The 14,771-nt window shown below is 43.8% G+C and overlaps 1 protein-coding gene across 1 annotated transcript; it reads left to right on the top strand.

Annotated features, from left to right (window-relative positions):
• The first annotated feature begins 9 nt into the window (after positions 1–9).
• Positions 10–7,030, top strand: LOC115208586 (T-complex protein 1 subunit delta). Its single transcript, XM_029776759.1, has 13 exons — positions 10–354; positions 850–902; positions 984–1,073; positions 1,331–1,439; positions 1,694–1,958; positions 2,691–2,823; positions 3,020–3,159; positions 3,431–3,527; positions 3,657–3,767; positions 4,815–4,945; positions 5,901–6,135; positions 6,548–6,661; positions 6,866–7,030. The coding sequence occupies exons 1-13, from the start codon at positions 231–233 to the stop codon at positions 6,878–6,880; spliced, it is 1,617 nt and encodes a 538-aa protein (XP_029632619.1). The 5' UTR covers positions 10–230; the 3' UTR covers positions 6,881–7,030.
• Positions 7,031–14,771: the final 7,741 nt, after the last annotated feature.

The raw sequence follows: 14,771 nt of genomic DNA, 5'->3' as shown, positions 1-14,771 counted from the left end.
GGCAAATTGTCAGACAGCTAAATACGTCATATCAAGGCGCCTTCGAAGTTGACAGGAGGGTCCTTTTTCTACTAGAATCGTAATCGGTGGTTCTGGAAGGTTCTGGAAGGAACGAGAGATAAATTCGAATCTGGACCCATCTGAAGTCAAGCAGCCCTTTCTGTGTTTTTGGTTACATCTTTCCCCATCAAAAGTATTTTAGTAACATATTCCGACGAAAATAAGTAAGGATGCCTGAAGCAATGTCTGGACCGAAGATGCCAAGTGGTGGGATGAAAAACAAAGGACGAGGGGCATATGTGGACCGTGACAAGCCAGCACAGATTCGGTTCAGTAACATCTCCGCAGGAAAGGGTAAACTACAAATACAGTATTCCTATTTCATTGTTGGACGGACGAATAAATACCTACCCCTGACGCTTGTGTTTGCCTCAGACAGCTGCTGCGACACTCCCTTTGCGAATGAATGAATGAATGAATGAATGAACGCTACTGCTGGCTCGATCTGGGCAGGGCAACCGTTAGCCACAAGTTGGTACCCAGTTAGCAAGCTAGAATATGTTACAGAGCAAATCATGAAGGATGCATGAAGGTTCTAAAGAACATTGGCATTAGTGTGCCAACTAGCAACAGTGACCAGATGATCATCATTATTGTACCCTAGCTTTGTTAGGACCAACAATTGACAAAATGAACTTTCCTGATGTCATGAGCATCCATTTATGTGCTCTTTAACCAATGGAGTATCTTGGAGTCTTGTCAAGCAGTAAATATTGTCCATAGAATGTATCCTAGTGCTAGAGGAGTGTGTCCTCTTTGTGGAAGTAACAGATTTGTTTTGTTTGACAGCTGTTGCTGAATGCATCAGAACCAGCCTTGGCCCTAAGGGCATGGACAAAATGGTGATTAAGTAGTTATTTACATCAGCACTCTTGACTTCTCTTCACCATCTCTCAACTTTAAAAAGGAATTGATTCTTTCAGATTCAGGATGGGAAGGGTGATGTGACCATCACCAACGACGGGGCCACCATCCTGAAACAGATGCAGGTGCTGCACCCTGCAGCCAAGATGGTAAGGTTCAAGATAAGGGAGTTGGGGATATGTTCCCACGTTTCTGCACTGTCATCTACAATTGTTGTGGCCTTTTTTTGTTGAAATGTTAAATTACTGCTCTAACATCTGGCAAGGCACTGTCATTTTGAGCGATAATTCAAATGTTCTTAAAGGTTATTTCTTAAAGGCATCTTTGGGGAAATTTCCTCTCTAGCGTATATGTCCCTTTGAAAGATCACCAATATCAGGAGTCTGAAGCTATGTTTGTCTTTCAGATGGTGGAGCTTTCCAAAGCCCAGGATATTGAGGCTGGCGACGGCACAACTTCAGTGGTGGTGATTGCTGGTGCCCTGCTTGACGCATGCGCCAAGTTGCTTCAGAAGGGTAAATTATGAGAAACCAATGGAATAATTATCAAAAGGGCAAACCCCACCCGTCTGACAAACTTAGTTTAAAAAAAAAAATATTGTTTATGCCAGGCTGCGGCAAAAGCCTGAACAGCACCTTTGAACCTTCCCAGGACCAGGCTTGGTGACCACTGGTTTACACTATAAACTCCTAGAATCAGTTCTAATCTAACGGAGTCCCTGCACCCGAAAGCTTTAATGCAATCTGCCTGTCCTCTCCTTCTCCACCAGGAATCCACCCCACCACAATCTCTGAGTCGTTCCAGAAGGCGGTGGATAAGGGCGTGGAGGTGTTGACGGGCATGAGCCAGCCGGTGCTCCTGAGCGACCGCGAGACACTGTTGAACAGCGCCACCACCTCTCTGTGCTCCAAGGTGGTGTCGCAGTACTCCAGCCTGCTAGCGCCCATGAGCGTGGACGCCGTGATGCGCGTCATCGACCCGGCCACCGCCACCGGCGTGGACCTGCACGATATCCACATTGTCAAGAAGCTGGGGTGAGGAGGGAGGGGAAGGGTGGTGGCTCCAGGTTATGCACTCACTACTGTAAATCGTTCTGGATAAGAGCGTCTGCTAAATGACTAAAATGTAAATGTTAGGATTACAAACAGGGTTGTTTACAGGATTGACTTCTGGGTCATGTTCATTAGGGCACGCAACAGGAAATGTTAATATGTTTAGCAATGGAAAATTAGCTTTTCTTATTGATAAAGCCCAGGTAGTCCCTCCCCTTTTGCAGTTCTTTTTCTGCCGTTTAGTGCCTAATGAAAACATGATCCAGCAGTATACCATGGGTTACTAATGTATTACCAGTGTCATACCGTTACCATCCCTTCCCTGAAGCTTCCAACAGTTAAAATGTCAGTTTGGCTAGGCACATTTTCACTCCCCAGTTCTCTCTCTGTGGGGACGTGGACATGTCTGATGTGCCAGATCAATCTCAGCCGGTCAATTAGCAGAATGGCTCCACTTTGTCAGAAGGTGACTGGCAGGGAAAGCAATCTTATCACATCAAAAACATAGTTGTGTAATCAGCACCACAACCACACTGATGTCCTACTTGAGTGTTTATCAATGGCTTGTGCATGAATAGACACATAATCCACTGATCTCAATCGACAACGCAAATTATTTCCTCGTGCTTTCTCGTTAATTACTCAGCCAGGTAGACACTGCTGCCCTTAGACAGATGTTCCACCCATAATAATGTCCTGGGTGTTTCTCTGCAGTGGGACCATTGATGACTGTGAGCTGGTGGATGGCTTGGTGTTGACCCAGAAGGTGGTCAACTCTGGCGTGTCCCGTGTGGAGAAGGCCAAGATCGCCCTCATCCAGTTCTGCTTGTCCCCGCCCAAAACCGACGTAAGTCATCACAATCACTGACTGTCTCGTTGAAATTGGCTTCCATGTTTGTCCGTCAATGTCCTTGATGTTATGGACTACGACTAGTATTTTATGTTACCTTTTTATTACCCCTCAATCTTCTAATTTTCTTACAATTGTTTGGTTCCATCTCATGTTCTTTTTCTTTTTGGTCCCTCTCGCGTGTCGTATCCAGATGGACAACCAGATAGTAGTGTCAGACTATGCCCAGATGGACCGCGTGCTGCGCGAGGAGCGCGCCTACATCCTCAACCTCGTCAAACAGATCAAGAAGGCGGGCTGCAACGTCCTGCTCATCCAGAAGTCCATCCTCAGGTAACACCTGATGCATTACCGTCACATCATCACTGTAAAGGCATTATTTCACGTCACTGTAACGTAATCAATTCACTTTGTCCAATCACTCACAATATCTAGAAATGTATTCAATAGAAGGGCAAGCATTAGCATAATTGCTAGGTGTTCCACTGTATATTAGACTCTAACCATCGGTGGACCTCTGTCTGCGTCTCTGTTGATGCTATCTCGGTCACTGGATGACGTGCGGATGTAGACATGGTTAAAAAGTAGACCCTACTTCTTTCAGAGATGCTCTGAGCGATCTGGCCCTCCACTTCCTGAACAAGATGAAGATCATGGTGGTCAAGGAGATCGAGAGGGAGGACATTGAGTTCATCTGCAAGGTAAAACAAAATAATGTTTGATTGGCCTTTACTTTGTAGGTCATGTTCTGTAACAGCCAAATGTTGGCTGACTGATGCTGAGCTAACCTTGCCCCCCCCCCCCCCCCCCCCCACCTTGCACACCTACAGACTATCGGCACCAAGCCCATCGCCCACATTGATCAGTTCCTTCCTGAGATGATGGGCACCGCCGAGCTGGCAGAGGAGGTCAGCCTGGATGGCTCTGGCAAGCTAGTCAAGGTATGCTAATTCACTTAAACTAATCACAATTTGGCTCAAGTAATCTCCAAGGTTCGGATACGGGACTGCTTTCATGCTGCCATCACAACTATGCATGTGGAAGAAAGACTCGTGCCAAAATACCCACGTTTTATCCTAATGATAATACCCTTGGAACTTGTTAAATGGTAATCAATCAGGCTACTTGCAATCCCTAAAATGGTCACTACGTGTATTCAAACCTCCTTGAATGAAAATGTCAATTATTTGCTGTAAATGTTCAATGTAATAATGATAGAATAAGCTTCTCTGAAACATTCAAAGATTACATTTTAGTCATTTAGCAGACGCTCTTATCCAGAGCGACTTACAGTAGTGAATGCATGCATTTTCATACATTTCATTTCATGCATTTTCATACATTTCATGCATTTTTTTCTCCTTTAACATGCTGACCACACCCCTCGCGTCGCGTGTAAATGTATTTTGCGACGCTCACGCACATGCTATTCAGTCATTGCACTCAAAATGCTCGCGCTAAAATATAATTATTTTCTATTTGAGACCCTGCAAGTCCCACCTCTCCTTTCTCATTGGTTTATAGGACTATATACCCACGTGGGTGACAAAGATGAACTGGGGTCCACACTCCAGTCCTGTTAGTAGTGGTAATGCAGCTTAAGGTTGGTTGCCAACTGCCACAAAGTCCAAAGAAGAAGCCTGAAGGAGGAGAGATTACTAGAAACCAACTCTGTTTACCCTTTTACCTGTGGATTAATTGTCGGAGTAGAGGACCTTGTGCATTTCAGATAAAATAACAACCCAATGTTTATCCCAGGACAAATTAGCTAGCAACAGCAAGCTAGCTAGCTAAATTGGCATAAATGTTTAATGCTTTTTGACCTGTCCCCAAATGAATATAGTTGGTTCAGAGTTTGTTTTGATATTTCAACCTGCGTGTCCTGGTCTGGTCAGCATGTTGCATAATAACTTTGGCATGCGTCTGGTTTCAATTTCCAGTTGAAAGTGAATTCATGCTGTTTCTCTCTGGCCTGTTCCTCTCCACAGATCACAGGCTGCACCAGCCCCGGTAAGACGGTGAGCATCGTGGTGCGCGGCTCCAACAAGCTGGTGATCGAGGAGGCGGAGCGCTCCATCCACGACGCTCTGTGTGTCATCCGCTGCCTGGTGAAGAAGAGGTGCGTTACTTCTGCTGTCTGAGCAACACTTGCCTCTGTAGATGCATGCAGTGACGTAGGTGGAATTATTACATAGAAAGTAAGCTCCAGTTCCTCTAAGCGTTGCCCACTCGTGGCTGTCCATGTAACAAGTGGCCATTTCCGGGGGACAGAGAAACCCTCTCTTCAACCTGGGTCAGTGGCTTCACCCCTGGCTCTGGACCTGTTGAGAAGAACACACTCCTCTGAAAGACTGCAGCTACGCCTAAAATGGCTGTGAAGGATGTGCACCCTTTTAAAGAGCGTAACAGATCTTGTGATCGATCCCAATAGATCTTGAAACCAAGCATAGATATTTCTGTTTTGGTATCATCTGGTTTTGTCAGATCTAAGACGCCCTCTTTTTATTACAGAAGAAAGAGGGGGGGAGAAGTGGGCCCCAAAGTATCTACCAGCTTAGTCATTTGCTAATAACCATTTTCTATGCATTCATTAAATTCCTTGTTTGGTTAACTTATGTATATCGGTGGGGTTTATCTCCATCCCCATATCTTTCACTCAATCTGATCTGAAAATCTAGTATATGTTAGCGCTATAGCCTCGAGCTTGGACGATAAACGATCGACTCCGACTATGCCAACCACTTATCGTGGGCATTTTGCAGTTCGTTACCGTAGGTAGCCTATACTAGAGATGTGAATTTTGACATAAAATAAATTTGCTAATATGGGTGGCTATTAATAGGACAATTGATAGCTACAACATTTAAACTATTAGTTTTAAAGGGGTAATACAAACAGTGGTTCACAATGTTGTAAATATATCGTTAACATATATTAATAAAGTAAATGTATTGCACTATGGCTTTTTGTCCATATCGCTCTGCTACAGCCTATTTGATATTTGCTTTCACCAGTTTATCAGAATGGGGGCACTTTTGTTTCATCTCTTTACCTTGACTTTCTCTCCCTCCCAGGGCTCTGATCGCTGGTGGCGGCGCCCCTGAGATCGAGCTGGCCCTGCGTCTGGCTGAGTACTCCCGCACGCTGCCAGGCATGGAGGCGTACTGCGTGAGGGCCTACGCAGACGCCCTGGAGGTGGTGCCGTCCACACTGGCCGAGAACGCTGGCCTCAACCCCATCTCCACTGTCACAGAGCTCCGCAATAGGCACGCCCAAGGCGAGAAGACTGCCGGGATCAATGTCCGCAAGGTACGGCCCTGCCATGCTCTCCGGGATTCTGTTTTGTTTTATGCTTATGTTCACTCTGCCATAGTTTGTTCAACGTTGCATCCTGAGAACCTTCAGATTTAGAACAAATGTGACTGTCTCCTGAGGCTAGAGTCACGCCTTGACAACACCTCATTGTCCTGGTGTGCTCGCAGTGAACTTATTTGCCTATTCATTGACTGTAGTCTCTTGTGGCCCAGCCGTTCACCAGCTCGATACAGAACCTCCATTTTGAGTGCCATTAAGATTTACGTTACTGCAGTTGCATACCAGATATGTGATTGTTTATCATGTAGAATAGGGAATTGACTCGTCTCCACTAATTACATCTCTGCAATGTTTTCACATCTGGTTAAACACCGCTGGGGTAACGCTCTCCCCATTCCTCTCCCAGGGCGGTATCTCCAACATTCTGGAGGAACTGGTGGTGCAGCCTCTGCTGGTGTCTGTCAGCGCTCTGACCCTCGCCACCGAGACTGTCCGCAGCATCCTTAAAATTGACGACGTGGTAAGAGACCAGACCACCCTCTGGTGTCACTAGTGGAGATCTATCTCATTCAACCTGCATTATATCTTGTATGCTCATTAAAAATTTTTAGGTATGGAACAGAACAGCAGAAAAACACATAAATTGCTCTAATAATTGAAAGCCCCCCCCCTTTCACTTAAATTGTCCTTTATAAGGTAATAAGATTTTCCCCTTGTCTTGCAGGTGAACACCCGATAAGGAGTTTTGTCAATGTAGCAGTGTGTTACTGCACATGCTTGTGCCACAAGGAATCATAGGACCGGCTGTTTGCAAAGACCCGTATGTCCAGAAGTCCTCTGTAGTTGATGCATTCTGTAATTTAATTAAACAGTTTTTTTTGACACGCCATGTCTTGTCTTTGTTTTTTGTGTGTACTTCTTCCTTGGCCTCCCTCAGTGACTGACCCCACTGACGAGCAGTTCATCTTTAAATCTCAGGCTAGTGTGATGACACCAATGGCATGGTGTTAACGACAGGTGGCGTTGGCAGTCAACCCTGGTTTGGGTAGTTATCACCATTTTACATATAATACATAAATCAATCTGTGGGTCATGGTGTATTTTTATGCCTACAAAAACTTTTGACTGAAAGTTATCAATTTAGAAATGGAATAAAGTGTTGAGTGTATATATTCTTTTAAAATTGAAATGCCATGTTTTTGGCATGAGTAAACTGGGGGAGAAATTATGGGAGCATTGTACAGCTACTGCTAAAACTTGAATTTGAGAGCTGTCTTAAAGTTGTCATGTACTTTGCATGTACACTGAACAAAAATATACTTTTATTTAAAAGATTTGACTTGAGTTACAGTTCATATAAGGAAATCGGTCAATTGAAAAATGTATTAGGCCCTAATCTGTGAATTTCACATGACTGGGAATACAGATATGCGTATGTTGGGCACATAACTCAAAGTAGGTCAGGACAACCAGTTAGTATCTGGTATTACCGATTCCTTCATGTAGCACAATGCATCTCCTTAGCATAGAGTTGATCTGAAATGTTGTCCCAATCCTCTTCAATGGCTGTGTGAAGTTTCTGGATATTGGCGGGAACTAGAAAATGCTGTCGATCCAGAGCATCCCAAACATGCTCAATGGGTGACATGTCTGAGTATGCAGGCCATGGAAGAACAAGCCATTTCTATTGTAGTGGATGAATGGTACAACAATATGCCTCTGTATCTCCTCACGGAATCTTCGCATTCAAATTGCCGTCAACAAAATTATGTTTGTAGTTTATGCCTGCCCATAGTCCAGTGCTTAATTTGAGCCGGATCCTGTCTCAGATTTGACCTTGTTTTTTCTGGCACCTATTTGCCCGGCTCTGGCATTATTTATATATTTTGTTCAGTTTGCACTGTAAAAAAAATAGCGATCAGAGCAAAATAAAGTTGCCTCCTGGTTATTTATCCCGCCTCAGAAAAACCATCATGTATAAGCGCTGTGATCCTTCTGTGCAATCATTCTAATCCTTCCACACTGATTTCAGACCTGCTCTCTTAATTATACAGAGGTTATGGGGCGGGCCGGCGAGGTAACTGATCTTGAAACAGGTCTTGGCGGTGGTGGTCAGCTAGTGAAGAGGTCCCTGCGTAATCACGTCACGTAGATAAGGCTAGTCGTCGCCCTACTGAATTTGAAACTAAATAATAAAAGGCAATCAACTTTGATATTGTTTTTAAAGTACAAAAATCCTGAAAAATATGTTGAATGGAACCCAAAACAAGCCAGAGAACTATCAGTGCTGTACAGGGCCGGCCCTGGACGTTCTGCCGCCCGAGACAAATCTGCCCCCCCCCCCATCCCTGCTAAACTATGTACAGCAGGGGTCGCCAATAGGTTTGGCCTACATTACAAATTAAACATTTTAGCACATCTGGTTAGTAGGCTATATAATCAGTTAAATGTCAATAATATAGCCTAATATGATTACATTGATAAAATCAATGTCTATTAAATTTTTATTTTTGTGTGTGTTGATTGGAGAAAAACATCTTGCAATCAAAATAAATTGTTGAAAAAGTCTCAAAAGAAAGGAGGATAATGAAAATGGAAGTGCCAGGGAAGAATGGACAGAAATAGGCATTCTTACCATATTTCACCAATGTCAAACCAGAGTGTATGTTTGCAATGCTGTTTGCAAATAATTTAATCTTAGACATCCTTAAGAATCTAAGCATGGCACTTTCAAAAATTACTTCTCCACTCAGACACTCTACTGACGCAGAAAATTGTAAGTTTCAACTGTTGGCTACTCATCCATTGCAAAACACAAAACCAGAAGTGCTTCCCTGAAAGCTGCCTGGGTTTAAACAAACACCTCTTTTCAGAAAGTGAAAAGCTCAATTAATAGGGACAGAGTAGGAAAGTCACGTCTTTCGCAGGCATTTTAAAGCTTGTTTCTACCATAAGGCATCATGGAGTTAAGCATTGTTATAGAACACTTTATATAATCTGGATACTTATTTCTAAATATAAAGCTAGCAATAGGTATTCTTTTTGTCCTTTTCTTTAACAAAGGGTATGGGATACTCTCACTCAATTTGAGCCCAAACACCCAAACACACCAAGCCCTTCCCAGACACGAAGGTATTTATTAAGGAGTGCATGGGACAGTATCGGAGGATTTGGCTATACCGACATCTATGGATAGCCTAATTGTGTTTGTCAAACAGGTAGGCCTACCACGTTTTTGAATAGGATGAAATAGGGTCCAATTCTATGTCATTCTATGATTAGGCCCATAAAAATTGTTGGTGTGTCTCGTTTCGCTGGAGCAGTGTAAAATAAGCTCTCTGTCAATGACCCAGCTTTAACGAATTCAGCATTTCTTCATTTCGTGGCCCTCCTAGAGTGGCCTCTTTCCTCTGCTGTGGTGCTGTATTGCAGTCAGCGATGTTTTGTCTTTGTAGCCGTCCATGGTCCTGAAATCAAATCAAAGATACCCAGCATTTCCACAAACTTCAGAAAGTTCCCATTATTTGTTTCGTTCAGCCTGTCGGTGGTCCCACGTAGCGCAATATTCTGGGTCGCCATTACGCGTATCAGGGCTATGAGCCTCTTCTCATCTCCTTATCCCGATGTGGCCCAGCCTGCCATTACATATCCCGTAAAGATCCATTTATATCTTTTGTTTTTTGTTCATGTTTTTTGTCTGGGAGTCCGGGTCTCAGATATTAGGGTCTCCCCCGGCATTGTTAGGAGATGTGACCACCTGTTCTTGTCCACCCAGAGAGCTGTCATCATCGATGGAAGTGGAAGGCTCGGACTCCTCCGGTTCGCCCTCTTCGCTGCTAGAACCAGCCAACAGCGGCTAGTCCGTCTCTGTGAATGAACGGCCTGTCCTTGGAGGCTTGTTGTTCTCCACGCTGGCTGATGGACATTGCTGCAAGCTGATAAAGTTCATCAGCGAATCTCTTTGGTGTAGAGACTGTGCCTCTTTTCTCATTGGTTTTTAAATATACTGCTCAAAAAAATAAAGGGAACACTTAAACAACACAATGTAACTCCAAGTCAATCACACTTCTGTGAAATCAAACTGTCCACTTAGGAAGCAACACTGATTGACAATAAATGTCACATGCTGTTGTGCAAATGGAATAGACAACAGGTGGAAATTATAGGCAATTAGCAAGACACCCCCAATAAAGGAGTGGTTCTGCAGGTAGTGACCACAGACCACTTCTCAATTCCTATGCTTCCTGGCTGATGTTTTGGTCACTTTTGAATGCTGGCGGTGCTTTCACTCTAGTGGAAGCATGAGATGGAGTCTACAACCCACACAAGTGGCTCAGGTAGTGCAGCTCATCCAGGATGGCACATCAATGCGAGCTGTGGCAAGAAGGTTTGCTGTGTCTGTCAGTGTAGTGTCCAGAGCATAGAGGCGCTACCAGGAGACAGGCCAGTACATCAGGAGACGTGGAGGAGGCCGTAGGAGGGCAACAACCCAGCAGCAGGACCGCTACCTCCGCCTTTGTGCAAGGAGGAGCAGGAGGAGCACTGCCAGAGCCCTGCAAAATGACCTCCAGCAGGCCACAAATGTGCATGTGTCTGCTCAAACGGTCAGAAACAGACTCCATGAGGGTGGTAATGAGGGCCCGACGTCCACAGGTGGGGGTTGTGCTTACAGCCCAACACCGTGCAGGACGTTTGGCATTTGCCAGAGAACACCAAGATTGGCAAATTTGCCACTGGCGCCCTGTGCTCTTCACAGATAAAAGCAGGTTCACACTGAGCACATGTGACAGACGTGACAGAGTCTGGAGACGCCGTGGAGAACGTTCTGCTGCCGGCAACATCCTCCAGCATGACCGGTTTGGCGGTGGGTCAGTCATGGTGTGGGGTGGCATTTCTTTGGGGGGCCGCACAGCCCTCCATGTGCTCGCCAGAGGTAGCCTGACTGCCATTAGGTACCGAGATGAGATCGTCAGACCCCTTGTGAGACCATATGCTGGTGCGGTTGGCCCTGGGTTCCTCCTAATGCAAGACAATGCTAGACCTCATGTGGCTGGAGTGTGTCAGCAGTTCCTGAGAGAGGAAGGCATTGATGCTATGGACTGGTCCGCCCGTTCCCCAGACCTGAATCCAATTGAGCACATCTGGGACATCATGTCTCGCTCCATCCACCAACGCCACGTTGCACCACAGACTGTCCAGGAGTTGGCGGATGCTTTAGTCCGGGTCTGGGAGGAGATCCCTCAGGAGACCATCCGCCACCTCATCAGGAGCATGCCCAGGCGTTGTAGGGAGGTCATACAGGCACGTGGAGGCCACACACACTACTGAGCCTCATTTTGACTTGTTTTAAGGACATTACATCAAAGTTGGATCAGCCTGTAGTGTGGTTTTCCACTTTAATTTTGAGTGTGACTCCAAATCCAGACCTCCATGGGTTGATAAATTGGATTTCCATTGATTATTTTTGTGTGATTTTGTTGTCAACACATTCAACTATGTAAAGAAAAAAGTATTTAATAAGATTATTTCTTTCATTCAGATCTAGGATGTGTTGTTTAAGTGTTCCCTTTATTTTTTTGAGCAGTATATATATATATATATATATATATATATATATATATATATTTATATATATAGCCCCCCCCTCCCCATAAAGGCCTGATTGGTGGAGTGTTGCAGAGATGGTTGTCCTTCTGGAAGGTTCTCCCATCTCCACAGAGGAACTCTGTAGCTCTGTCAGAGTGACCATCGGGTTCTTGGTCACCTCCCTGACCAAGGCCCTTCTCCCACGATAGCTCAGTTTGGCTGGGCGGACAGCTCTAGGAAGACTCTTGGTGGTTCCAGACTTTTTCTATTTAAGAATGATGGAGGCCACTGTGTTCTTGGGGACCTTCAATACTGCAGACATTTTTTTGGTACCCTTCCCCAGATCTGTGCCTCGACACAATCCTGTATCGGAATCCTCTACGGACAATTCCTTCGATCTCATGGCTTGGTTTTTGCTCTGACAAGCAATGTCAACTGTGGGACCTTATATAGACAGGTGTGTGCCTTTCCAAATCATGTCCAATCAATTGAATTTACCACAGGTGGACTCCAATCACGTTGTAGAAACATTTCAAGGATGATCAATGGAAACAGGATGCACCGGAGCTTAATTTCGAATCTCATAGCAAAGGGTCTGAATACTTATGTAAATAAGGTATTTCTGTTTTTTTATTTGTTATAAACATTTCTAAAAACCTATTATGGGGTAGTGTGTGTAGCTTGATGAGGAAAATAATTAATTTAATTAGAATAAGGCTGTAAAGTAAATTATTTTGGGGAAAAAGTGACGAGGTCTGAATACTTTCCAAATGCATCATAACTAAAATGAGATTCATTTTCTATGATCTCTCTCCCTCTCTGCGCTGATAGACATGAGCCTGAACTCCCATCTCTCAAGCGTTACGCTTAGTAATTTATTTAGACTCTATGCTGTAGGCCACCAAAATATTTGATCAACTTCCAAATATTATTTTACAAAAGAGAAAGAGAGGCTTTTGGCACGAGTGCATCGGCCATCAACAGTGAATGTTAAAGGAATTTATATCTTTGATGATAATAATCAATAATCAATTCGCCTTGACTAATGCCCAAGGTTTGTAAGACAATGGGTTATAATAATTAGGCAAGGACTCAGCTTTCTGCAAAAGGTTTCTGTAGCTTTATTCAGAGAACGTTCTGAGGTCAGGATAACAAAACAGTCATTATATAGTTCTTGCTTTCTTACGCACATGCATTTACACACAAACTGTTGGTGACCTGCATCCCCCATAAATTTCTCACACTGTTTATCGCTATCCCGAGCTCAGCCTGTTCCTTTCCCTCAAGGTTAGAAATGCTTTGAAGCTTTCCCTCCCTGGACCATCTGTCTCCTGGTGTCCCTCCTAATTGCATACACACATTTCTTTCCCTATCCCGTGGTTCCTGGACTTTCCAGAACTAATCAAACTTATCGATCCCTACATTGATCATTACATTGATTATTCATTAACCATTCTGTATGACTAATAATTCATCATGGTCTATTGATTCATTTACCTTTAATAGATAATTCTCTTATCAATTCCACCCTTAAATGATTCAATAATTCACCATGATTTGATCAGATGCTATATGAGAACCCTACTGATCACCCGCTATATGTAAATGCAATAATCACTCGCTACATGGAAATACATCACACGCTATATGGATATTAACATAATCATACACTATATGGAAATACATCACACGCTATATGGAAATACATCACACGCTATATGGAAATACATCACACGCTATATGGAAATACATCACACGCTATATGGAAATACATCATGATTATCACATACTATGAGTATTCACTAACAATCACATGCTATATGGAAATTAATTGTGATACCAGGATTTAAACAAGTCCAATACATGAATATTCCTCATATTCTTCCATTACTGTCCTAGGCCTATTTCCAATTATGACACTTCTGTTTAGGATTTTCATCATAATTTTCATTTAAGGAACAGTGAATCTAAATGTTGAAAATTGTTTCATCAAACATTGGCTCCTCGTTGTTGAAAGAGACGGAACCATCTTCCTGGCCTGGAGGCCCGCAATCGCCATCCCACTAATCGGAGCTCGGAATGTGTCCATATCTCACCATCTGCTGCGTCATCGATCTCTCTAGAGTCCTGGTGATTAAACCTCTCACACGTGGGACGAGACAACATCCACACAACACAAACACACTCATACAGGTGAAAGCAGCCCATAATACAGTTCTTACAACACTTTTCCATTTCCCAAACATGGGATGTGTTCTCAGGAATGTACGTGTAGCGCTGAACCTAATCATTCTACCTACACTGCCCTCTTCTGCCAATAACATATCGAGAGTCAGTCTATTTCACCAGGTCATGAGGGGGGTGGTGGATAATTGGTCAGAGAACCTCTTTACTGCATCCCCGTTTTCATTCATGAATCTCTGTTGATTATAAAAGATGTCATTAATCCAATCCACATTTCTATTTATTGTCAACCACCGAAATAATGTAGTGTTAAAGCCTTCACATATTTGATTCATAGCTTTGTATTCATCTGGAACTTCCCTGAGGATGCCAATAGCATCCCTCTAGACAAAGCTACTCCCATCCTGGTCAAAACTCCTCCTGTGCCTACTTTAGCCTCCTATAACTGGCCTCTGATGACTAACTTGACTTGGTTGGACCTATAACCCCAGGGTGCAAGTTCCTAACCACCCTTTGTGGTAATTTCTGTCGTATGCGTCCTTTGCTGGTACTAGCCCACCCTTCATCAGTTATAGGTGCTGTGAGGTTAAGAATGTTCTATTCATCTCTCAAACCTAAGTCAGTCACATTACCAATTACCTTTCAGTCATTAAAATCATCTAAGTTCTCGGTGCCATTCTTGTATCTATAACACTGGTATTCATCCGGAATTTAGGTGAACCGAGGTGGGTTGGCTGAGTACTTCAATCTGGCCAACTCCTGTACAGTTGTCTGCTTCCCCAGGAAATTGTTTAATGTTTACCTTAAATTTTACATCTTGATCTTCTTTGATTCCTTATTCTGTATGTCACTCATCAGTG

This window comes from Salmo trutta, chromosome 14 (genome assembly GCF_901001165.1).
Source record: "Salmo trutta chromosome 14, fSalTru1.1, whole genome shotgun sequence".
Classification (NCBI taxonomy): Eukaryota; Metazoa; Chordata; class Actinopteri; order Salmoniformes; family Salmonidae; genus Salmo; species Salmo trutta.
The sequence above is the reverse complement of the archived record's forward strand: the minus strand, read 5'-3'. Positions and strand labels throughout refer to the sequence as shown.

Excerpts from the sequence above, each read along its gene's own strand:
- LOC115208586 (XM_029776759.1), top strand. The coding sequence starts at position 231 with ATGCCTGAAGCAATGTCTGGACCGAAGATGCCAAGTGGTGGGATGAAA. Across the intron at positions 3,160-3,430 it reads ATCCAGAAGTCCATCCTCAG|AGATGCTCTGAGCGATCTGG; the intron begins GTAACACCTGAT and ends TACTTCTTTCAG. Across the intron at positions 3,528-3,656 it reads ACATTGAGTTCATCTGCAAG|ACTATCGGCACCAAGCCCAT; the intron begins GTAAAACAAAAT and ends GCACACCTACAG.